General features: G+C 49.3%; 1 protein-coding gene across 1 annotated transcript in view; it reads right to left on the bottom strand.

Annotated features, from left to right (window-relative positions):
- The window catches only part of LOC142246673 (meiosis regulator and mRNA stability factor 1-like), a 45,052-nt gene that overhangs the window by 9,422 nt on the left and 12,680 nt on the right, over positions 1-22,950 (bottom strand). The window contains exons 3-6 of the mRNA XM_075319738.1: positions 13,184-13,386; positions 11,473-11,703; positions 4,209-4,421; positions 600-660 (exon numbers count right to left, since the gene is read on the bottom strand). Coding sequence (XP_075175853.1) covers positions 600-660; positions 4,209-4,421; positions 11,473-11,703; positions 13,184-13,386 — 708 coding nt within the window. The remainder of the gene's footprint in view (positions 1-599; positions 661-4,208; positions 4,422-11,472; positions 11,704-13,183; positions 13,387-22,950) is intronic.

The following is a 22,950-nucleotide window of genomic DNA, read 5'->3' as shown; positions in this document are numbered from 1 at the left end:
TGTGTGCCTCCTTCCACACAAAGCATAAAACTGAGGAGCCCGTGATGCACGGGAGGGTGTATAGGCAGAGGGGAGGGGTTACACTTTTAAAGTGTAATACTTTGTGTGGCCTCCGGAGGCAGAAGCTATACACCCAATTGTCTGGGTCTCCCAATGGAGCGACAAAGAAAGTTAACGATCAAATCTGCTGATTTTATTTCCCAGCACTCCTAGTGCTGGACTGGAAGCCAGCAGTGAGGAATCCCCCCCCCCCCCTTATTAAATTCACCTAAACTCCCCTCCCACAAGGAAAAGCGGTGTCTGCAGGAAGAGCATGCACAAGAACACTGAATAGAGCCCTACCCACATGGGAAGCACCACCACACGGCAGTTTCCAAAGCATGGAACAGAGATTTTGCAGTGACATCACAGGAAGCAGGAGATTCTCAGCCAGTGATAATGTGATCAGAACAGCTCAGATTACAGAAGGATTTCCAAAAGCAAAGCATTTAGTAAAGTGCTCATTTATGGCCGTTAGTTGACATGAAAGGGACATATAAAATTAAAAATAAATAAATCTATCTATATAGTGGCCAACTGCCAAATATAAATTCACTCACCCTTCATGTCATTCTTCAGCACTACAATTCTCTTATGTCCATGTCCCTTAATCCAAACCACCTAAAAAGTAAGCGATCACAGGATTAATTCTTACTCTTGGGACACTGAAGTCCTTTTAAAGTTTGTATTGCAGTCAATGTGTAGTTTGTGGTTTGTTTTTGTTTTTTTTTTTGTTTTTATTTAAGGGTGAAAATTGCAAATATGCCCAGTGTGCTTCTGGGGACACCAGCACCCTATTAAATCTTTGGAAAACGGGCCATTTTTATTGAAGAGCAGTCATTTATTTGGAGGGCGGAAACCTGTTGCTTTGTGCTACCAGGAACATGGAAACCCCTATTTTTTTTTAATATCAAACTTTAAAAGCCTCAACACATTCAAGTTAAAGCCTAATTAAAATTTACACTGTTATGTTGTACCAAACCTTAAAAGAAATGAAATGTTATGGTCAAAGTAATCCTATTCTCTTCATCTGTGCTGAACACTTCAAGCTTTACATATCTCATATCCTCCCATCTCCACAAAAATAAATAAAAGTGTTGACTGAGTCATCCACGTCAATCAAAGGAGGAGACAGTGATGAGCACCGAAAGGCGAGACAGGAACTGCAACTGACGCCCATCAGCATTTATGGGGTTAAACAGGCGGAGTCCGTGGCACCCAAAGTTCAGCTATAACTTACGCCGATCTCACAGCAATGATCATGCGGGCACAGCTCTTATGCCTGCAAGTTTGCCGTGAATGTATGTATAATGTTTAATTTGTGGGATAAATTCTATGACTTTTGAAAATTGTATTGTTAGATGTGGAAGTTGTGTTTTTTTTTATTTTACTTTGCCTTTCTAGTGGACTTAAATATTCTGCTCTTAGGTTTCTGTTCTTCTACATTACAATACTTCTGCACTGCTGGGCGTAACACCTGTCAGTTTTACACCAACACAGCCGGCTTATGGCAAGACTTAATAAGCCTAAACAACCCAAGGATCTAATAGGGTTATCCCCTTCAGCCCCGGGGCACTTTCCGTTTTTTGCTCCCCTTCTTCCGAGAGCTGTAACTTTTTTATTTTTCCGTCAATCTTGCCATAGGAGAGCTTGTTTTTTGCAGGACAAGTTGTACTTTTAAATGAAACCATAAGTTTTACCAAATGGTGTACTGGAAAAACCGCAAAAAAATTCCAAGTGTGGAAAAACTGCAGAAAAAGTGATGGCACAATAGTTTTTGGGATGTTTTATTCACGGTGTTCACTATATGGTAAAACTGATGTGTCAGTGTGATGCGTGAAGTCGGTGCGAGTTTGTAGACACCTAACATGTATAGGTTTACTTGTATCTAAGGGGTTAAAAAAAAATAATTCACAAGCTTGTCCAATAAAAGTGGCGTACGTTTTGCACCATTTTCCGAAACCCGCAGAGTTCTCATTTTTTTGGGATCTATGGCTCAGTGAAGGCTTACTTTTTGCGTCTCGAGCTGACATTTCTAATGGTACCATTTATTGCGCAGATGCAATGTTTTGATCGCCTGTTATTGCATTTTGCGCTTGGTAAATGGCGTAGTGGCAAAAAAGTTCCAATCGGATTAATTGATTTTATATTTTGATAGATCGGGCATTTCTGAACGCAGCGATACCAAATGTGTGTTTTTTTTTTTTTTAACCCTTTAATTTTCAATGGGGGGAAAGGGGGTGTGATTTGAACCTTTAGGTTTTTTTTTTTTATTTTTTAAAACATTTTTTTTCACTTTTTTTATTTTACTAGTCCCCCTAGGGGGCTATAGCGATCAGCAATCCGATCGTTCTGATCTATCTGCTGATCACAGCTATATAGCTGTAAACAGCAGATACAGTCACTTCCTGCTTCACTGGCCTCCGGGCCGGGTGAAAACGAAAGTGAAACGTCATAGCTGCAGGCGTCATCACATGACCCTGTGCTACCATGGCAACCACTGAAAGTCACGTGATCACTCACGTTACATCCGGTGGGGGCGGCGGTAAGTGAAAATCTTCACCGCGCTTATATACATCTCGCTGCCAGACTTTGGCAGCGAGATGTAAGGGATTAATGTTACGGGTGGAATGAGATTCCACTCGTAACATGCAGGCACACGTCAGCTGTTGAAAACAGCTGATGTGTGCCGATCACCTCTGCCTGCCCGCGGCAGGGCTTAATGGGACACGCTCCATGACGGATATATCCGTCCATGGTCGTGAAGGGGTTTAAAAAGATTGATGCCTCTTTCCAAGGTCAATGACCTTATGTACATGGAGAACCTCACCTCCTCTCTACATGACACTTACATGAAATTCTGGGCAACTTCGAGAGAGTTCAAACAAACCGAGACATATCAGCTTAAGTTGAGAGGTGAACTAGGGTCAAACCCCCCCCCCCCCTTCCCAATATCTGACCTTTTCCTTTTCTTTTTCCCCACTCTTCTCCTATCACTTAACACTACCTACTCTTTTTCTGTATTCTGGCCCCACAAGCTACTTCCTCTTCGATCTATAGAATCTTGGAAAAAAAAAAATAAATAAAAAAAAAAAAAGTGGAATTTTTCATATTCTTGAATATCAAGACAGCTCATACGTCTAAATGGTCTTTGTGAGAATGTAATGCATTTGGTATACCTGTTTTGTTTGGTGCATTTTATGGGTGCAAATGGGTCGTTAGATTCAAGAATTTTGTGCCTTATATGTATATGATTCCTTGTTAAATACAGGATTTAAAAAAAAAAAAAAAAAAAAAAAAAGCGGAGGCCTCCCCCGCTATTAAAAACCCATAGATGTCACGGTCAATCATGATATCTAGATGTTTAATCAGCTGTGATCTGTGCTAAAGTTCTGGTCAATGCAGCAGGGTATCAGCTACAATATGCAGCTCACACCAAAAACATTTTCGCTCACTGTGGTGCACTATTTATTTAATCCTCATTGCTGTAGAAAAGCACTACTGAGGATTAAGGCCTCAAAAAGTGAATTGGTCAGCAGATTTTTGTTATGCAATCTGAAGACAACATGCGGTGAGGAGTTACAAAGAATTCTGTGGTCCGTGGTGTTTACTTGTAATGATTGTTTTAGTAGTAGGACCTTATTGGTGGACTAGGTGAAGCCTGTCTGGTAGTCAGACATGCCCCTTCCTATGATTAGCACCTCACTGTTAACGTACAATGCCTATACAGAGTCTGGTGTAGGCAGGTGAAGCTCTGAGATCTGCAGCATTGCTAAATCTAAACACAAAAGCGCTGCATTCCGTAAACTCAGTGATACATTATTGGATTCAGGGTACATCACGCTGCCCTCAGATGAGGTACCAAAAAACTGCTGACAGATTCCCTTTAAAGACCAACCTAAAAGGTGAATCAGTAGTCATTAAGCAGTTACTGATGTTATGATACTCTTCATTACAACCCTGATCATAACAATCAGCATAGAAGAGAACCGTTGAGATTTCAGATAAAAGTCTGGTGCTAGGTTTCTGAAACATTTGTGAGAACAGATTTTAGCGAGAAAGAAATGAAACCAACACCAAAAGCAGCTTTTCCTTTAATTCTTCTCCAAGGTCTTGTTAAAATATATGAATATACCCACCCCAATCAATCCCTTAAACAGAGCACCCACCTGTGGAACAGCTCCCAAAAGCTCCTCCAGGCTATTATAGCCATATTGCTTGGGTTGCAGCACTTCGCCAACATACTTGCTATACGCAGTTGGGAATTCGTCGAGGAAGATCTGCTGGTAGTGGTAAGTGTGCAGCAACGAGCGCACATTCTTCGCAAAGATATAGAGAGATGTCAGCTGCAGGCAGTCTTCATTCATGTCATTTATATGCACCTATGAGACAAGAACAGACCGCTTATAACATGCACACAGGTATACAGAGTGTAATCAAAGGATGGATTAATATAAAATCAAAGGTAGCGGTACAGCACAAGACTTTCAAGGGGCGACTATCTTATGGTCTTTAGTCCGGTCAAGCCTCCTACATGAGCGCACCATCAGTTGGGAGGAAGCATGCATAACTTTTATAGAGAAAAAGCTGCTGCCAAACACCTACGATAATGGACTTCTCTAATGAGAATAAAGGATTGGGCATGTCAAAACCCAACATGTCAAATCCTGACATCCCGGAAGCACTGAATAACCCAAACACTGATTATCTGATAGCAAAACGAGCCTGTTTGACCCATGCCTGCCTGATCTGTATGGAATGGATCTGACCTCTTAGGCCTAAGACACACGGCATGAAAATCGGACCGAGTGGAATGCGATAAAACATCGCATGCCACTCGGACCAATATTAGCCTGTGTGTCAGCACCCATGAGCGATTATTTTCTCGGCCCCAATCGGACTGAGAAAACAATCGCAGCATGCTGCGACAAATGTGAGACTCATTCTCTCGCACCCATTCAAGTCTATGGGGCAAGAGAAAGCTCGCACTGCACTCTGAGGAGTGCAGGATGAGAATGGCAATAGCCGGCTATGGAGGAGAAGAAGGGAATTTTGTTACTTACCGTAAATTCCTTTTCTTCTAGCTCCTATTGGGAGACCCAGACGATTGGTGTATAGCACTGCCTCCGGAGGCCACACAAAGCAATTACACTAAAAAGTGTAAGGCCCCTCCCCTTCTGGCTATACACCCCCAGTGGGATCACTGGCTCACCAGTTTTAGTGCAAAAGCAAGAAGGAGGAAAGCCAAGAACTGGTTTAAACAAATTCACTCCGAAGTAACGTCGGAGAACTGAAAACCGTTCAACATGAACAACATGTGTACCCGAAAAACAACCAAAAATCCCGAAGGACAACAGGGCGGGTGCTGGGTCTCCCAATAGGAGCTAGAAGAAAAGGAATTTACGGTAAGTAACAAAATTCCCTTCTTCTTCGGCGCTCCATTGGGAGACCCAGACGATTGGGACGTCCAAAAGCTGTCCCTGGGTGGGTAAAGAATACCTCATGTTAGAGCTGCGAAGACAGCCCTCCCCTACGGGGAGGCAACTGCCGCCTGCAGGACTCTTCTACCTAGGCTGGCGTCCGCCGAAGCATAGGTATGCACCTGATAATGTTTGGTGAAAGTGTGCAGACTCGACCAGGTAGCTGCCTGGCACACCTGTTGAGCCGTAGCCTGGTGACGCAATGCCCAGGACGCACCCACGGCTCTGGTAGAATGGGCCTTCAGCCCTGATGGAACCGGAAGCCCAGCAGAACGGTAGGCCTCAAGAATTGGTTCTTTGATCCATCGAGCCAGGGTGGCCTTAGAAGCCTGCGACCCCTTGCGCTTACCAGCGACAAGGACAAAGAGTGCATCCGAACGGCGCAGGGGCGCCGTGCGGGAAATGTAGATTCTGAGTGCTCGCACCAGATCTAACAAATGTAAATCCTTCTCATACCGATGAACTGCATGAGGACAAAAAGAAGGCAAAGAGATATCCTGATTAAGATGAAAAGAGGATACCACCTTCGGGAGAAACTCCTGAATGGGGCGCAGCACTACCTTGTCCTGGTGGAAGACCAGGAAGGGAGCCTTGGATGATAGTGCTGCCAGCTCAGACACTCTCCGAAGAGATGTGATCGCTACCAGAAAAGCCACTTTCTGTGACAGTCTAGAAAGTGAAACCTCCCTCAGAGGCTCGAAGGGCGGCTTCTGGAGGGCAACTAGCACCCTGTTCAGGTCCCATGGATCTAACGGTCGCTTGTACGGGGGTACGATATGACAAACCCCCTGCAGGAACGTGCGCACCTTAGAGAGTCGTGCTAGACGCTTCTGAAAAAAGACGGATAGCGCCGAGACTTGCCCCTTAAGGGAGCCGAGCGACAAACCTTTTTCTAACCCAGATTGCAGGAAAGAAAGAAAGGTAGGCAAGGCAAATGGCCAGGGAGACACTCCCTGAGCAGAGCACCAGGATAAGAATATCCTCCACGTTCTGTGGTAGATCTTAGCGGACGTGGGCTTCCTAGCCTGTCTCATGGTGGCAACGACCCCTTGGGATAATCCTGAAGACGCTAGGATCCAGGACTCAATGGCCACACAGTCAGGTTCAGGGCCGCGGAATTCCGATGGAAAAACGGCCCTTGGGACAGTAAATCTGGTCGGTCTGGGAGTGCCCACGGTTGGCCGACCGTGAGACGCCACAGATCCGGATACCACGCCCTCCTTGGCCAGTCTGGAGCGACGAGTATGACGCGGCTGCAGTCGGATCTGATCTTGCGTAGCACCCTGGGCAAGAGTGGCAGAGGTGGAAACACATAAGGGAGCCGGAACTGCGACCAATCTTGCACTAAGGCGTCTGCCGCCAGAGCTCTGTGATCGCGAGACCGTGCCATGAAGGTTGGGACCTTGTTGTTGTGCCGGGACGCCATTAGGTCGACGTCCGGCCTTCCCCAGCGGCGACAGATTTCCTGAAACACGTCCGGGTGAAGGGACCATTCCCCTGCGTCCATGCCCTGGCGACTGAGGAAGTCTGCTTCCCAGTTTTCTACGCCGGGGATGTGAACTGCGGATATGGTGGAGGCCGTGGCTTCCACCCACATCAGAATCCGCCTGACTTCCTGGAAGGCTTGCCGACTGCGTGTCCCCCCTTGGTGGTTGATGTATGCCACCGCTGTGGAGTTGTCCGACTGAATTCGGATCTGCTTTCCTTCCAGCCACTGCTGGAAGGCTAGTAGGGCAAGATACACTGCTCTGATCTCCAGAACATTGATCTGAAGGGTGGACTCCTGCTGAGTCCACGTACCCTGAGCCCTGTGGTGTAGAAAAACTGCTCCCCACCCTGACAGACTCGCGTCTGTCGTGACCACCGCCCAGGACGGTGGTAGGAAGGATCTTCCCTGTGATAATGAGGTGGGAAGAAGCCACCACTGCAGAGAGTCTTTGGCCGTCTGGGAAAGGGAGACTTTCCTGTCCAGGGATGTTGACTTCCCGTCCCATTGGCGGAGAATGTCCCATTGAAGTGGGCGCAGATGAAACTGCGCAAACGGAACCGCCTCCATTGCCGCCACCATCTTCCCGAGGAAGTGCATGAGGCGTCTTAAAGAGTGCGACTGACTTTGAAGGAGAGCCTGCACCCCAGTCTGTAGTGACCTCTGCTTGTCCAGCGGAAGCTTCACTATCGCTGAGAGAGTATGAAACTCCATGCCAAGATACGTTAGCGATTGGGTCGGTGACAGATTTGACTTTGAGAAGTTGATGATCCACCCGAACGTCTGGAGAGTCTCCAGTGCAACATTCAGGCTGAGTTGGCATGCCTCCTGAGAGGGTGCCTTGACAAGTAGATCGTCCAAGTAAGGGATCACAGAGTGTCCCTGAGAGTGCAAGACTGCTACCACTGCCGCCATGACCTTGGTGAACACCCGTGGGGCTGTCGCCAGACCAAATGGCAGAGCTACGAACTGAAGATGGTCGTCTCCTATCACGAAGCGTAGAAAGCGTTGGTGCTCTGTAGCAATCGGCACGTGGAGATAAGCATCTTTGATGTCTATTGATGCTAGGAAATCTCCTTGAGACATTGAGGCAATGACTGAGCGGAGGGATTCCATCCGGAACCGCCTGGCGTTCACATGCTTGTTGAGCAGTTTTAGGTCCAGAACAGGACGGAATGAGCCGTCCTTTTTTGGCACCACAAAGAGATTGGAGTAAAAACCTTGTCCTTGTTCCTGAAGAGGAACAGGGACCACCACTCCTTCTGCTCTTAGAGAATTCACCGCCTGCAGAAGGGCATCTGCTCGGTCGGGATGTGGGGAAGTTCTGAAGAACCGAGGCGGAGGACGAGAACTGAACTCTATCCTGTACCCGTGAGACAAAATGTCTGTTACCCACCGGTCTTTGACCTGTGGCAGCCAAATGTCGCAAAAGCGGGAGAGCCTGCCACCGACCGAGGATGCGGAGGGAGGGGGCCGAAAGTCATGAGGCAGCCGCCTTGGAAGCGGTACCTCCGGTTGCTTTCTTGGGGCGTGAGTGAGCCCGCCAGGAATCAGAGCTCCTTTGCTCTTTCTGAGTCCCTTTGGACGAGGAGAATTGGGGCTTGCCCGAGCCTCGAAAGGACCGAAACTTTGACTGCCACTTCCTCTGTTGAGGTTTGCTTGATCTGGGCTGGGGTAAGGAAGAGTCCTTACCTTTGGACTGTTTAATGATTTCCGCCAATTGCTCACCAAACAGTCTGTCTCCAGATAATGGCAAGCTGGTTAAACATTTTTTAGAAGCAGAATCTGCTTTCCATTCTTTTAACCACAAGGCTCTGCGCAAAACTACAGAGTTGGCGGATGCCATTGCGGTACGGCTCGTAGAGTCCAGTACCGCATTAATAGCGTAGGTCGCAAACGCAGTCATTTGCGTAGTTAAGGACGCCACTTGCGGCAGTGCTGGACGTATGAAAGAGTCCACTTGTGCCAAACCAGCTGAAATAGCTTGGAGCGCCCACACGGCCGCGAATGCTGGAGCAAACGACGCGCCAATAGCTTCATAGACAGATTTCAACCAAAGGTCCATCTGTCTGTCATTGGCATCTTTAAGTGAAGCCCCATCCTCCACTGCAACTATGGATCTAGCTGCAAGCCTGGATATTGGAGGGTCCACTTTTGGACACTGGGTCCAGCGTTTGACCACGTCAGGGGGAAAGGGATAACGTGTATCCTTAAGACGTTTGGAAAAACGCTTGTCCGGATAAGCATGGTGTTTCTGGATTGATGCTCTGAAGTCAGAGTGGTCCAGAAAAGTGCTCAATTTACGCTTGGGATACAGGAAATGGAATTTCTCCTGCTGGGCAGCTGCCTCCTCTGCTGAAGGGGCTGGGGGAGAAATATCCAACAGCCTATTGATGGCCGCTATAAGGTCATTTACCATGGCGTCACCATCTGGCGTATCCAAATTGAGTGCGGTGTCAGGACTAGAATCCTGATCACCCACCTCTGTCTCATCATATAGAGACCCTTCTCGCTGAGACCCTGACCCGCGTGATGACGTGGAGGGTCTCTCCCAGCGAGCTCGCTTAGGCGGCCTGGGACTGTCATCGGAGTCAGAGCCCTCAGCCTGTGAAGCCTGGGACCCCCTTGAAGTACGGATTAGTTCCAACTGAGGGGGACCGGGGAACATAGGCACAGCAGTGTCCATGGTCTGAGCAACTGGCCTGGACTGCAAGGTCTCCAGGATTTTTGTCATAGTCACAGACATTTTATCAGCAAAGACTGCAAATTCTGTCCCCGTCACCGGGGCAGGGTTCACAGGCGTCTCTGCCTGGGTTACCACCACCATAGGCTCTGGCTGACGAAGTGCCACTGGGACTGAACATTGCACACAATGAGAGTCGTTGGAGCCTGCTGGTAGATTAGCCCCACATGCTGTACAAGGAGTGTATACAGCCCGTGCCTTGGCACCCTTGCGTTTTGTGGATGACATGTTGTTGTCTTCCCAGAGCAATATAGGGTATACAGCCAAGAAGCGACCGTACAGTGCAGTATATATATATATATATATCTGGTACAGGAAAACGTACACCAATACACACTGTGGCACTAGTGGGGCCAGCACTAAAGTGCTGCTTACCGCCCGCTAAACGCGGGTGTGTGGTCGCCAGAAATCCCTAGTCTGGGTCTCCCAGAGCCTGTGTCCGTCCTCCAGCCAGACTGCATGCAGGAATGGCTGCCGGCGTCCTGTGGAGGGGGGGGGCGGGCCCTGGGCGTGCCAGACCAAAAGCGGGAAACCTGCGTCCCACTGTGCCAAGTGAGAGGGCTGGAGCATGTAAATAAGGCTCCAGCCCTCGGCGCTGAGTAATCGTACAGCGTCTCTCCCCTTCCCTGATTGACAGGGAGGGGGCGGGAACGAAGCGGAGCTAGGCCGCAAAAGCCGGGGACTAAATTTATAAGCGCCGCCGCCGTAAAAGCGCGGTCGGCGCTAAGTCCCCGGCGCACTACAAGTCCCAGCCGCGCCGCCGCTCCGAGAGTGGCCGGCGCGGTAGTTCCCAGCACATGAAGTCACAGCTAAGCTGTTGTGACTCAAACCCCAGCGTACAGCGCTACTGTCCCCGGCGCACTAACACACCCAGCAAGTCTGGTGTGTGCGTGCCCGCCTGTACGGGGACACAGAGTACCTGAAAGTTGCAGGGCCTTGTCCCTGAACGGTACACAGCTCCGTATCCATCAGGTTCACTGGGTCTGTGGATGGAGCCCGGCCTCAGGGCTTGGGGGCCGGTAAGATCCCACTTCCACAGAGCCCCTCAGGGGGATGGGGAAGGAAAGCAGCATGTGGGCTCCAGCCTCCGTACCCGCAATGGGTACCTCAACCTTACAAACCACAAGTGGGGTGAGAAGGGAGCATGCTGGGGGCCGTATATGGGCCCTCTTTTCTTCCATCCGACATAGTCAGCAGCTACTGCTGACTAAACAGTGGAGCTATGCGTGGATGTCTGACCTCCTTCGCACAAAGCAGAAAACTGGTGAGCCAGTGATCCCACTGGGGGTGTATAGCCAGAAGGGGAGGGGCCTTACACTTTTTAGTGTAATTGCTTTGTGTGGCCTCCGGAGGCAGTGCTATACACCAATCGTCTGGGTCTCCCAATGGAGCGCCGAAGAAAGGGAGATAAATCCCTCCCTCCCCTCCTCAGTGCCGGCCAACCCCCCACAGCTGAGGTCTGATCGCGTGATTGGACCTCAGTCGCAGTGACACTCGGCTCCCGCTGTGCTGCCAGTGTGAGCCGAGTGTCATGCGAGGATCGCATTAGTCCCTGTGTGGCCCCGGCCTAACATCCCCGTTCATACATAGTAGGTTTGCTACATGATGCAGCTCTGTCAGTGTGAGTGAAGGGGATTTTGAAGTATCTGACATCTCAACTTATAGCATCTAGGCAAAAAAAATAAATAAAAATTAAACATTACGTGAAGAGAAGCAGGACTAACCTCAACCAAGTAGGGAAGACTTTTTAGTAGTTCAGTTAAGGACACAAATCCATATTCGCATGGATTAAGTGGAACTCCATGGAAACTTTCATATATCTGCTGCAGCTGGTTAACAGTGAGTAAACACAGCTCATCCCATGACATGAGCAGAATTAGGAGCTGTGTAGTTAATGAACGCAGTGACTTTCGGTTGATCAGCTGGATCTGCTTCCCAGAGGCGGTATCTATAATCTGGAAGAAAAAAAAAAAATAAGTAAAAATAATCTAGCCATCAGCAAAATACTAGGATTGCTCTATGACCCCTCCAACACCAGGTGCCACCTGTGACTAGTCTATATCTAAGCATCACCTACCACCAATGTGACAGTACCATCCAACCAGTGACTAAAAGACGAGTGCAGAACACTTCAAGAGTTTGGTTACCTTAACCACATGGCATAGTTTTTGGATCAGTGCTGGTACAGAGCTGACGTCATAGTCGTATAGCCTCAGGCTGTAGCCGTACGTCTTGCTATAGTCAGTAAGAAAGTCAGGCATCATCAACGTGGAGTCTTTCTGAGAGCGCAGAAGCTTTACAAGCTGGGAAGCTAAAGCTTTAATACGCTCCATCTCGGTCAGGGTCAAAATTTTTTCCTCCCCACACTCTAAAACCTACAAGATCGAGCAATGCAGAGATTTCAGACCCATAATTACGAAGTGTAGGATATGGTGATGTACGCAATTAATATGGCCCCATCTATAGGGATATTGTAAACTATATTCATGGGATATGAAATGCAATTCAGTAAGGTCTCTAGCCAAGGAATGTATGAGGTGTCGTCTGTCATTAAAGGGGATTAAAGTGCAGCAATCAACAGCATTTTCGTATATAACCTAAAGCCAGTGCTATACTGGCACAATCATGCTGATTCTATACATGCCTTTAGTTGTCAGCTCGGATGTTTAGGTTCTGAAACAAGCAAGTCTGTAAAATCAGCAGCTTGTTGAGTGACAGCAGCTGCTGATCAGCTGATAACTATGACTACCCACCCTAGCTATCTCCTCCCCGTTACTTCTGCTAATTCTATTATACAATCGTTTTACTTTACGATTAAGACCTGTGCAGATGTCATACCCATGTGACCAGAAGTGTCCTAAAAATGTTGTTTCCTGGTATCAGCTATGTTGGTTGAGGCCCCGCCCCTTCTGGTCACATGGGTATGACATCAGCACAAGTCCTTCGAGTCACAAAGTAAAACGATTGTATAATAGAGTTAGCATAAGTAACAAGGGAAGGGGATAAGTAAGAATACCCACCCCAGCTATCAGCTGCTGGAGCTGCGGGCACTCAACAAGCTGCTTATTTTACAAAACTTTACTTGCTGGTATTTCAAAACCTATACATCCTAGCTGACAACTAAAGGTATGTATAGAATCAGCATGATAGCGCCAGTATAGCACTGGCTTTAGGTTACATAGGGAAATCCTGGTGATTGGCGCGCTTTAAATTAAGAAAAAAAAATTAAAACAAGTGCAGAATCTCCACAGCTGCTCCTAATGTCTCATTGTCTGTAGCTCTGACATTGCAGAAATAGTGCAGCAGGTAATAACAGCGTAAATACTCTGCCCGGTTGTTGGCACAAGCTGCTGTGTTCACCGTTTGGCTGATCGTATGTATGTTACGTACAGTGTGATCATGGCATTTTATGTGCTTCTTTCCCCACCCACTCACCTGTAAGACATCTGGTATGGCTTCAAATAGGTCAATCAATTTAGTAAACCCGTAATATGTAAGTTTACACTGTCTGCCGAAATGGTGGTGGTAGGACGGAATAAACTTGTTAAATGGCATTCTGAAATGAGGCCGGTGACGCAACAAGTTCACCACTTCCTTTGAAAACTGCTTCGTCCTTTCGATCTCTTCTGGGGTACGTTCTAAAACGGGGGAAAAAAATAAAAAAATAAAATTCTACTTTTACATAACCGCAATAAGATTAAACACATACCCAAAAAGGGTGTTTAGAATTTCCTATATCTCCATTGCACCTCATATAGCGCCCCTTCATGTGAAACAGGGAAAACAGAAGCTATTCTTCAAATAAATTTATATATACAAAGGATCTGTCCCCAGGACAAGAGTGGGTAATTTTTGCCCTTTTTTCTTTTTCATGGGTCCCCTTAGTAACCCCGGCCGATCAGACATTGAGGACTTATGGGTAGGTCATCAAAGTTAAAGCATTGAACAACCTCTTTAACCTTCTCACCCCCCCGGTGATTTTCAGTTTTTCATTTTTTTAACTCCTTCTTCCGAGAGCCGTAACTTTGGGCTTCATTTTTGCAGCAAGAGTTGTACTTTTGAATAAAACCATTAGTTTTACCAAATAGTGTACCGGAAAACTGGAAAAAAAAAATAAAATTCCATTGCACAATTTTTTTGAGGGTCTATTATTCACAGTATTCACTATATAGTAAAACTAAGTTGTTGGTGTTATGCCTCAGGTCAGCAAGCTTGTAGATACCAAACATGTATATTTTTAACTTTGATCAAAGGGGTAAAACATTTAAAAAAAAAAAAAAAAAAGCCGCCATTTTCCGAAAAACCATAGCGTTCTCATTTTTCAGGAGCTGGGGATCAATGATTGTTTATTTTTAGCGTCTCGAGCTGATGCTTTCAATACTACCAAATTGCGATGACCAAGAAACAAGTTTGAATTTTTTTTTCTCGCCACACTTTGTACCGATCAGATTAACTGATTTTATATTTTGATAGATTGGGCATTTCTGAAAGCGGCGATACCAAATTTGTATTTTTGTTATTTTATTTTCAATGGAGCGAATGGGGGTTGATTTTAAACTTCATTATGTATGATCTATCTATCTAGTCCCCCTAGGGGACTATCACTGCACAGGGCGATCGTCTGTTCGTTGCTGCTGATCAGAGCAGCATTGCTCTGATCAGCAAAAAACGGATTTGTGTGTACTCACCTTAAAATAAATAGTTTTCTCTTAGCCATCATTGGGGGACACAGTACCATGGGTGTTATGCTGCTTATCCATAGGAGGACACTAAGTAGATGCAAAGATGTTAGCTCCCCCCCTACAATATACACCCCCTGGCCCAGCCAGGCTACTTCAGTTTTAGTACACAAGCAGTAGGAGAACAAGTAACAAAAAAACGTGAGTGAATACTCATAACAAAAAAGTACTGAGACAGAAAAAAGCCAAGGCCCAACAGGACAAAAGGGAGGGTGCTGTGTCCCCCAATGATGGCTAAGAGAAAACGATTTTACGGTAAGTACACAAAAATTCGCTGACTCCTCATTGGGGGGGGGGGGGGGGGGACACAGGACCATGGGACGTCCTAAAGCAGTCCATGGGTAGGTAAATAATAAACGCAACGCAACGCAAGGACTAGGAACCAGTCCCAGATAGTGGAGTACCTATCTCAGTAGGCGCTCCTGGCTATCGTTTGCAGAATTTTCCTACCTAGGTTCGCCTCAGCCACAACCCTATGGACTCGGTAATGCTTTGAAACAGTATGTAGGCAAGACCAGGTCGCAGTCTTACACCTATGTTCCACTGAAGCCTGATGCCTAATGGCCCAAGAGGCGCCAACTGCTCGCGTGGAATGAGACTGCAGCCCACTAGGAATGGGCTTGAGTTGCAAGCGGTAGACCTCCTGAATCGCAGAACGAATCCAGCGAGCCGGTGTTGCCTATGAAGCTGCCTCTCCTTTCTTAGACTCCTTGTTCGTCATTCCTGAAAGGCCTATGTTCCTAAAGGGGCTGTCCAGAGTACGTAATATCTGAGAGCCCTCACAAGGTCTAGCGAATATAGAAACCTTTCCACCCTATGGAAAGGGTGTGGAAAAAAAAAAAAAGAGAATTTTGTTACTTACCGTAAATTCTTTTTCTTATAGTTCCGTATTGGGAGACCCAGACCATGGGTGTTTAGCTTCTGCCTCCGGAGGACACACAAAGTACTACACTAAAAAGTGTAGCTCCTCCCTCTGAGCTTATACACCCCCTGGTAGCCAGTCCTAGCCAGTTTAGTGCAAAAGCTGAAGGAGAATAGCCACCCACAAATAGAACCGAGTAAAAACCGGAACAACCGGAGACTCTGTCCACGACAACAGCCGGTGATAACACGCGGAACAAGAAAATTGCCAACAGGGAGGGAGCTGGGTCTCCCAATACGGAACTATAAGAAAAATAATTTACGGTAAGTAAACAAAATTCTCTTTTTCTTTATCGTTCCTTTGGGAGATTTAAACCATGGGACGTTCCAAAGCTGTCCCTGGGTGGGAATAAACAGAAAAAACTAAGAAGTAGGCGGAGCCTAACTTCACAAGTGGGCGACAGCCGCCTGAAGGATGAGTCTGCCCAAGCTCGCATCTGCCGAAGCATGAGCATGCACTTGGTAGTGCTTCGAAAAGGTATGCAGGCTAGTCCAAGTGGCAGCCTGACAGACTTGTTGAGCTGTAGCCTGGTGCCTAAAAACCCAAGAGGCACCGACAGCTCTGTTCGAGTGTGCTTTGATCCCCAGCGGGGGAGGCACCTGAGTACTCTGGTAGGCGTCCGAAATGGTCGATCTAATCCAACAGGCCAAGGTCGGCTTAGAAGCAGAGAGACCCTTGCGCCGCCCTGTGGTTAGCACAAAGAAGGGAATTTTGTTACTTACCGTAAATTCCTTTTCTTCTAGCTCTTATTGGGAGACCCAGACGATTGGGGTGTATAGCACTGCCTCCGGAGGCCACACAAAGCAATTACACTAAAAAGTGTAAGGCCCCTCCCCTTCTGGCTATACACCCCCAGTGGGATCACTGGCTCACCAGTTTTAGTGCAAAAGCAAGAAGGAGGAAAGCCAATAACTGGTTTAAACAAATTCTCTCCGAGTAACATCGGAGAACTGAAAACCGTTCAACATGAACAACATGTGTACCCGCAAACAAACCAACAATCCCGAAGGACAACAGGGCGGGTGCTGGGTCTCCCAATAAGAGCTAGAAGAAAAGGAATTTACGCTAAGTAACAAAATTCCCTTCTTCTTCGGCGCTCTATTGGGAGACCCAGACGATTGGGACGTCCAAAAGCTGTCCCTGGGTGGGTAAAGAAATACCTCATGTTAGAGCTGCAAGACAGCCCTCCCCTACGGGGAGGCAACTGCCGCCTGCAGGACTCTTCTACCTAGGCTGGCGTCCGCCGAAGCATAGGTATGCACCTGATAATGTTTGGTGAAAGTGTGCAGACTCGACCAGGTAGCTGCCTGGCACACCTGTTGAGCCGTAGCCTGGTGTCGTAATGCCCAGGATGCACCCACGGCTCTGGTAGAATGGGCCTTCAGCCCTGATGGAACCGGAAGCCCAGCAGAACGGTAGGCTTCAAGAATTGGTTCTTTGATCCATCGAGCCAGGGTGGCTTTAGAAGCCTGCGACCCTTTGCGCTTACCAGCGACAAGGACAAAGAGTGCATCCGAACGGCGCAAGGGCGCCGTGCGGGAAATGTAGATTCTGAGTGCTCTCACCAGATCTAACAAATGTAAATCCTTCTCATACCGATGAACTGCATGAGGACAAAACGAAGGCAAAGAGATATCCTGATTAAGATGAAAAGAGGATACCACCTTCGGGAGAAACTCCTGAATAGGGCGCAGCACTACCTTGTCCTGGTGGAAGACCAGGAAGGGAGCCTTGGATGATAGTGCTGCCAGCTCAAACACTCTCCGAAGAGATGTGATCGCTACCAGAAAAGCCACTTTCTGTGATAGTCTAGAAAGTGAAACCTCCTTCAGAGGCTCGAAGGGCGGCTTCTGGAGGGCAACTAGTACCCTGTTCAGATCCCATGGATCTAACGGCCGCTTGTACGGGGGTACGATATGGCAAACCCCCTGTAGGAACGTGCGCACCTTAGGAAGGCGTGCCAAACGCCTCTGAAAAAAGACGGATAGCGCCGAGACCTGACCTTTAAGGGAGCCGAGCGACAAACCTTTTTCTAACCCAGATTGCAGGAAAGAAAGAAAGGTAGGCAATGCAAATGGCCAGGGAGACACTCCCTGAGCAGAGCACCAGGATAAAAATATCCTCCACGTTCTGTGGTAGATCTTAGCAGACGTGGGCTTCCTAGCCTGTCTCATGGTGGCAACGACCCCTTGGGACAATCCTGAAGACGTTAGGATCCAGGACTCAATGGCCACACAGTCAGGTTCAGGGCCGCAGAATTCCGATGGAAAAACGGCCCTTGGGACAGTAAGTCTGGACGGTCTGGTAGTGCCCACGGTTGGCCGACCGTGAGCTGCCACAGATCCGGATACCACGCCCTCCTCGGCCAGTCTGGGGCGACGAGTATGACGCGGCTGCAGTCAGATCTGATCTTGCGTAGCACTCTGGGCAGGAGTGCCAGAGGTGGAAACACAAGGGAGCCGGAACTGCGACCAATCTTGCACTAGGGCGTCTGCCGCCAGCGCTCTTTGATCGCGAGACCGTGCCATGAAGGTTGGGACCTTGTTGTTGTGCCGTGACGCCATTGGGTCGACGTCCGGCACCCCCCAGCGGCGACAGATTTCCTGAAACACGTCTGGGTGAAGGGACCATTCCCCTGCGTCCATGCCCTGGCGACTGAGGAAGTCTGCTTCCCAGTTTTCTACGCCGGGGATGTGAACCGCGGATATGGTGGAGGCTGTGGCTTCCACCCACATCAGAATCCTCCGGACTTCCTGGAAGGCTTGCCGACTGCGTGTCCCCCCTTGGTGGTTGATGTATGCCACCGCTGTGGAGTTGTCCGACTGAATTCGGATCTGCCTTCCTTCCAGCCACTGCTGGAAGGCTAGTAGGGCAAGATACACTGCTCTGATTTCCAGAACATTGATCTGAAGGGTGGACTCCTGCTGAGACCACGTACCCTGAGCCCTGTGGTGGAGAAAGACTGCTCCCCACCCTGACAGACTCGCATCTGTCGTGACCACCGCCCAAGACGGTGGTAGGAAGGATCTTCCCTGTGATAATGAGGTGGGAAGAAGCCACCACTGCAGAGAGTCTTTGGCCGTCTGGGAAAGGGAGACTTTCCTGTCCAGGGATGTTGACTTCCCGTCCCATTGGCGGAGAATGTCCCATTGAAGTGGACGCAGATGAAACTGCGCAAACGGAACCGCCTCTATTGCCGCCACCATCTTCCCGAGGAAGTGCATGAGGCGTCTTAAGGAGTGCGGCTGACTTTGAAGGAGAGCCTGCACCCCAGTCTGTAGAGACCGCTGCTTGTCCAGCGGAAGTTTCACTATCGCTGAGAGAGTATGAAACTCCATGCCAAGATACGTTAGTGATTGGGTCGGTGACAGATTTGACTTTGGGAAGTTGATGATCCACCCGAACGCCTGGAGAGTCTTCAGTGCAACATTCAGGCTGAGTCGGCATGCCTCTTGAGAGGGTGCCTTGACCAGTAGATCGTCCAAGTAAGGGATCACAGAGTGTCCGTGAGAGTGCAAGACTGCTACCACTGCCGCCATGATCTTGGTGAACACCCGAGGGGCTGTCGCCAGACCAAATGGCAGAGCTACGAACTGAAGATGGTCGTCTCCTATCGCGAAGCGTAGAAAGCATTGGTGCTCTGTAGCAATCGGCACGTGGAGATAAGCATCCTTGATGTCTATTGATGCTAGGAAATCTCCTTGAGACATAGAGGCAATGACTGAGCGGAGGGATTCCATCCGGAACCGCCTGGCGTTCACATGCTTGTTGAGCAGTTTTAGGTCCAGAACAGGACGGAAGGAGCCGTCCTTTTTTGGAACCACAAAGAGATTGGAGTAAAATCCTCGCCCCCGTTCGAGAGGGGGGACAGGGATCACGACTCCTTCTGCTCTTAGAGAGTCCACCGCCTGCAGCAGGGCATCTGCTCGGTTGGGGTGTGGGGAGGTTCTGAAGAACCGAAGTGGAGGCCGAGAACTGAACTCGATTCTGTACCCGCGAGACAGAATGTCTGTTACCCACCGGTCTTTGACCTGTGACAGCCAAATGTCGCAAAAGCGGGAGAGCCTGCCACCGACCGAGGATGCGGAGGGAGGAGGCCGAAAGTCATGAGGTAGTCGCTTTGGAAGCGGTTCCTCCATTTGTTTTCCTGGGGCGTGAGTGAGCCCGCCAGGAATCTGAGCTCCCTTGTTCTTTCTGAGTCCTTTTGGACGAGGAGAATTGGGCCTTGCCCGAGCCTCGAAAGGACCGAAACCTCGACTGCCACTTTTTCTGTTGAGGTTTACTTGCTCTGGGCTGTGGTAAGGAAGAGTCCTTACCCTTGGACTGTTTTATGATTTCAGCCAATGGCTCACCAAACAGTCTGTCTCTAGATAATGGCAAGCTGGTTAAGCATTTTTTGGAACCAGCATCTGCTTTCCAGTCCTTTAACCACAAGGCTCTGCGCAGAACCACAGAATTGGCGGACGCCATAGCGGTACGGCTCGTAGATTCTAGGACAGCATTGATAGCATAGGTCGCAAACGCAGACATTTGCGAAGTTAGGGACGCCACCTGCGGTACTGCTGGATGTATGACAGCATCCACCTGTGCTAAACCAGCTGAAATAGCTTGGAGTGCCCACACGGCCGCGAATGCTGGAGCAAACGACGCGCCGATAGCTTCATAGACAGATTTCAACCAAAGGTCCATCTGTCTGTCGTTGGCATCTTTAAGTGAAGCGCCATCCTCTACTGCGACTATGGATCTAGCCGCAAGCTTGGAAATTGGGGGATCCACCTTTGGACACTGGGTCCAGCGTTTGGCCACCTCAGAGGGAAAAGGATAACGGGTATCCTTAGAACGTTTAGAGAAACGCTTGTCTGGATGAGCGTCGTGTTTCTGGATCGATTCTCTGAAATCAGAGTGGTCCAAAAAAGCACTTAATTTACGCTTGGGATATAGGAAATGGAACTTCTCCTGCTGTGCAGCTGCCTCCTCTGCAGAAGGGGCTGGGGGAGAAATATCCAACAGCCTATTAATTGCCGATATAAGGTCATTAACCATGGCGTCACCATCAGGGGCATCCAGATTGAGAGGGGCCTCAGGATTAGAATCCTGGTCACCGTCCTCAGTCTCATCACAGAGAGACTCTTGTCGCTGAGACCCTGAACAGTGTGAAGACGTGGAGGGTCTTTCCCAGCGAGCTCGCTTAGGCTGCCTGGGACTGTCATCTGAGTCAGAGACTTCAGCCTGTGATGCTTGAGACCCCCCTGAAGTACGGATTAGTTCCAACTGAGGGGGACCGGAGAGCATAGACACCGCAGTGTCCATGGCCTGAGCAACTGGCCTGGACTGCAAGGTCTCCAGGATTTTTGCCATAGTCACAGACATTTTATCAGCAAAAACTGCAAAGTCTGTCCCCGTCACCGGGGCAGGGTTCACAGGCGTCTCAGCCTGGGCTACCACCACATTAGGCTCTGGCTGACGAAGTGCCACTGGGACTGAACATTGCATACAATGTGAGTCTTTGGAGCCTGCCGGTAGATCAGCCCCACATGCAGTACAAACAGTGTACACAGCCTGTGCCTTGGCACCCTTGCGTTTTGCGGATGACATGTTGCTGCCTCCTCAGAGCAGTACAGGGTGTCCAGCCAAGAAGCGACCTTACAGTGCAAATATATATATATATGGTACCAAGAAAAAGTACACTAATATATCACTGAGGCACAAGTGGGGCCAGCACTAAGTGCAGCTTACCGCCCGCTTAGGAGCGGGTGTGTGGTCGCCGAAATCCCTTTAGTCTGGGTCTCCCAGAGCCTGCTGCCTTTCCCCAGCCAGACCGCATGTGTAATGGCTGCCGGCGTCCTTGTGGAGAGGGGGGACGGGCCCTGGGCGTATACAGACGAAGAGCGGGAAGCCTGCTTCCCACTGTGCCTAGTGAGAGGGCTGGAGCATGTAAATAAAGCTCCAGCCCTCGGCGCTGCCTATTGAGCAGCGTCTCTCCCCTACCCTGATTGACAGGGTGGGGGCGGGAACGAAGCGGCGCTAGGCCGCAGAAGCCGGGGGCTAAAGTTAGAAGCGCCGCCGCCGTAAAAGCGCGGTCGGCGCAAAGTCCCCGGCGCACCACAAGTCGCAGCTGCGCCGCCGCTCCAGTAGCGGTCGGCGCAGTAGTTCCCTACATGTAACGTCACTCAGCAAAGCTGTAGTGACCTAACCCCAGCGCACCGCGCTACTGTCCCCGGCGCACTATAACGCTCAGCAAGCCTTGAGAGTGTCCGTGCCTGCCGGGGACACAGAGTACCTGAATGTTGCAGGGCCTTGTCCCTGAACGGCACTCCCGCTCCAAATCCAGCAGGTTCTCTGGGTCTGTGGATGGAGCCCGGCCCCAGAGCTTGGGGGCCGGCAAGATCCCACTTCCACAGAGCCCTCCAGGGGATGTGGAAGGAAAACAGCATGTGGGCTCCAGCCTCTGTACCAGCAATAGGTACCTCAACCTTACAAGCACCACCGCGGGTGAGAAGGGAGCATGCTGGGGGCCCCATATGGGCCCTCTTTTCTTCCATCCGATATAGCCAGCAGCTACTGCTGACTACAAACAGTGGAGCTATGCGTGGATGTCTGACCTCCTTCGCACAAAGCAGAAAACTGGTGAGCCAGTGATCCCACTGGGGGTGTATAGCCAGAAGGGGAGGGGCCTTACACTTTTTAGTGTAATTGCTTTGTGTGGCCTCCGGAGGCAGTGCTATACACCCCAATCGTCTGGGTCTCCCAATAGAGCGCCGAAGAAAAGAGAGGTGCACCGCCTAAGCGCAGCGGTGCGAGACACATAGATCCGGAGAGCACGCACCAGATCTAGAGTATGCAGCGCTTTCTTAAAGCGATGAACAGGGGCCAGACAGAAGGAAGGCAAGGAAATATCCTGGTTAAGGTGGAAGGGAGAGACCACCTTAGGAAGAAAGTCCGGGGTCGGAGAGAGAACTACCTTGTCTTGGTGAAAAAACAAAAAAGGTGACTCCGAAGAGAGCGCGGCCAAATCAGAGACTCTCCTGAGAGAAGTTATGGCAACTAGAAAGGCCACCTTTTGAGAAAGACGATACAAAGAAACCTCCCTAAGGGGCTCGAAAGGGGGTTTCTGCAATACCGTGAGGACCAAGTTAAGGTCCCAAGGATCTAAGGGCCGCCGATAAGACGGAATGATGTGAGACGTACCTTGCATGAAGGTGCGGACCTGAGCCAGCCGGGCGAGTCGCCGCTGGAACAGCACTGATAGAGCTGAGACTTGTCCCTTGAGAGAGTTGAGGGACAGTCCTAGCTGCAGACCGGACTGTAAAAAAGACAGAAGGGTCGCCAAGGAGAATGGCCGGAAGAGCGACACTAGGACAGGAACATTTTCCAAGTCCTGTGATAGATCTTGACGGAGGAAGACTTACGGGGCAGAGTCATAGTGGAGATGACTTCAGGAGGAATACCAGAAGCCGTCAAAATCCAGGACTCAAGAGCCACGCCGTCAATTTGAGTGCCGCAGAATTCGGGCGGAAAAACGGACCTTGCGAGAGCAGGTC

Source organism: Anomaloglossus baeobatrachus, chromosome 7 (genome assembly GCF_048569485.1).
Source record: "Anomaloglossus baeobatrachus isolate aAnoBae1 chromosome 7, aAnoBae1.hap1, whole genome shotgun sequence".
NCBI classification, from domain to species: Eukaryota; Metazoa; Chordata; class Amphibia; order Anura; family Aromobatidae; genus Anomaloglossus; species Anomaloglossus baeobatrachus.
The sequence above is the reverse complement of the archived record's forward strand: the minus strand, read 5'-3'. Positions and strand labels throughout refer to the sequence as shown.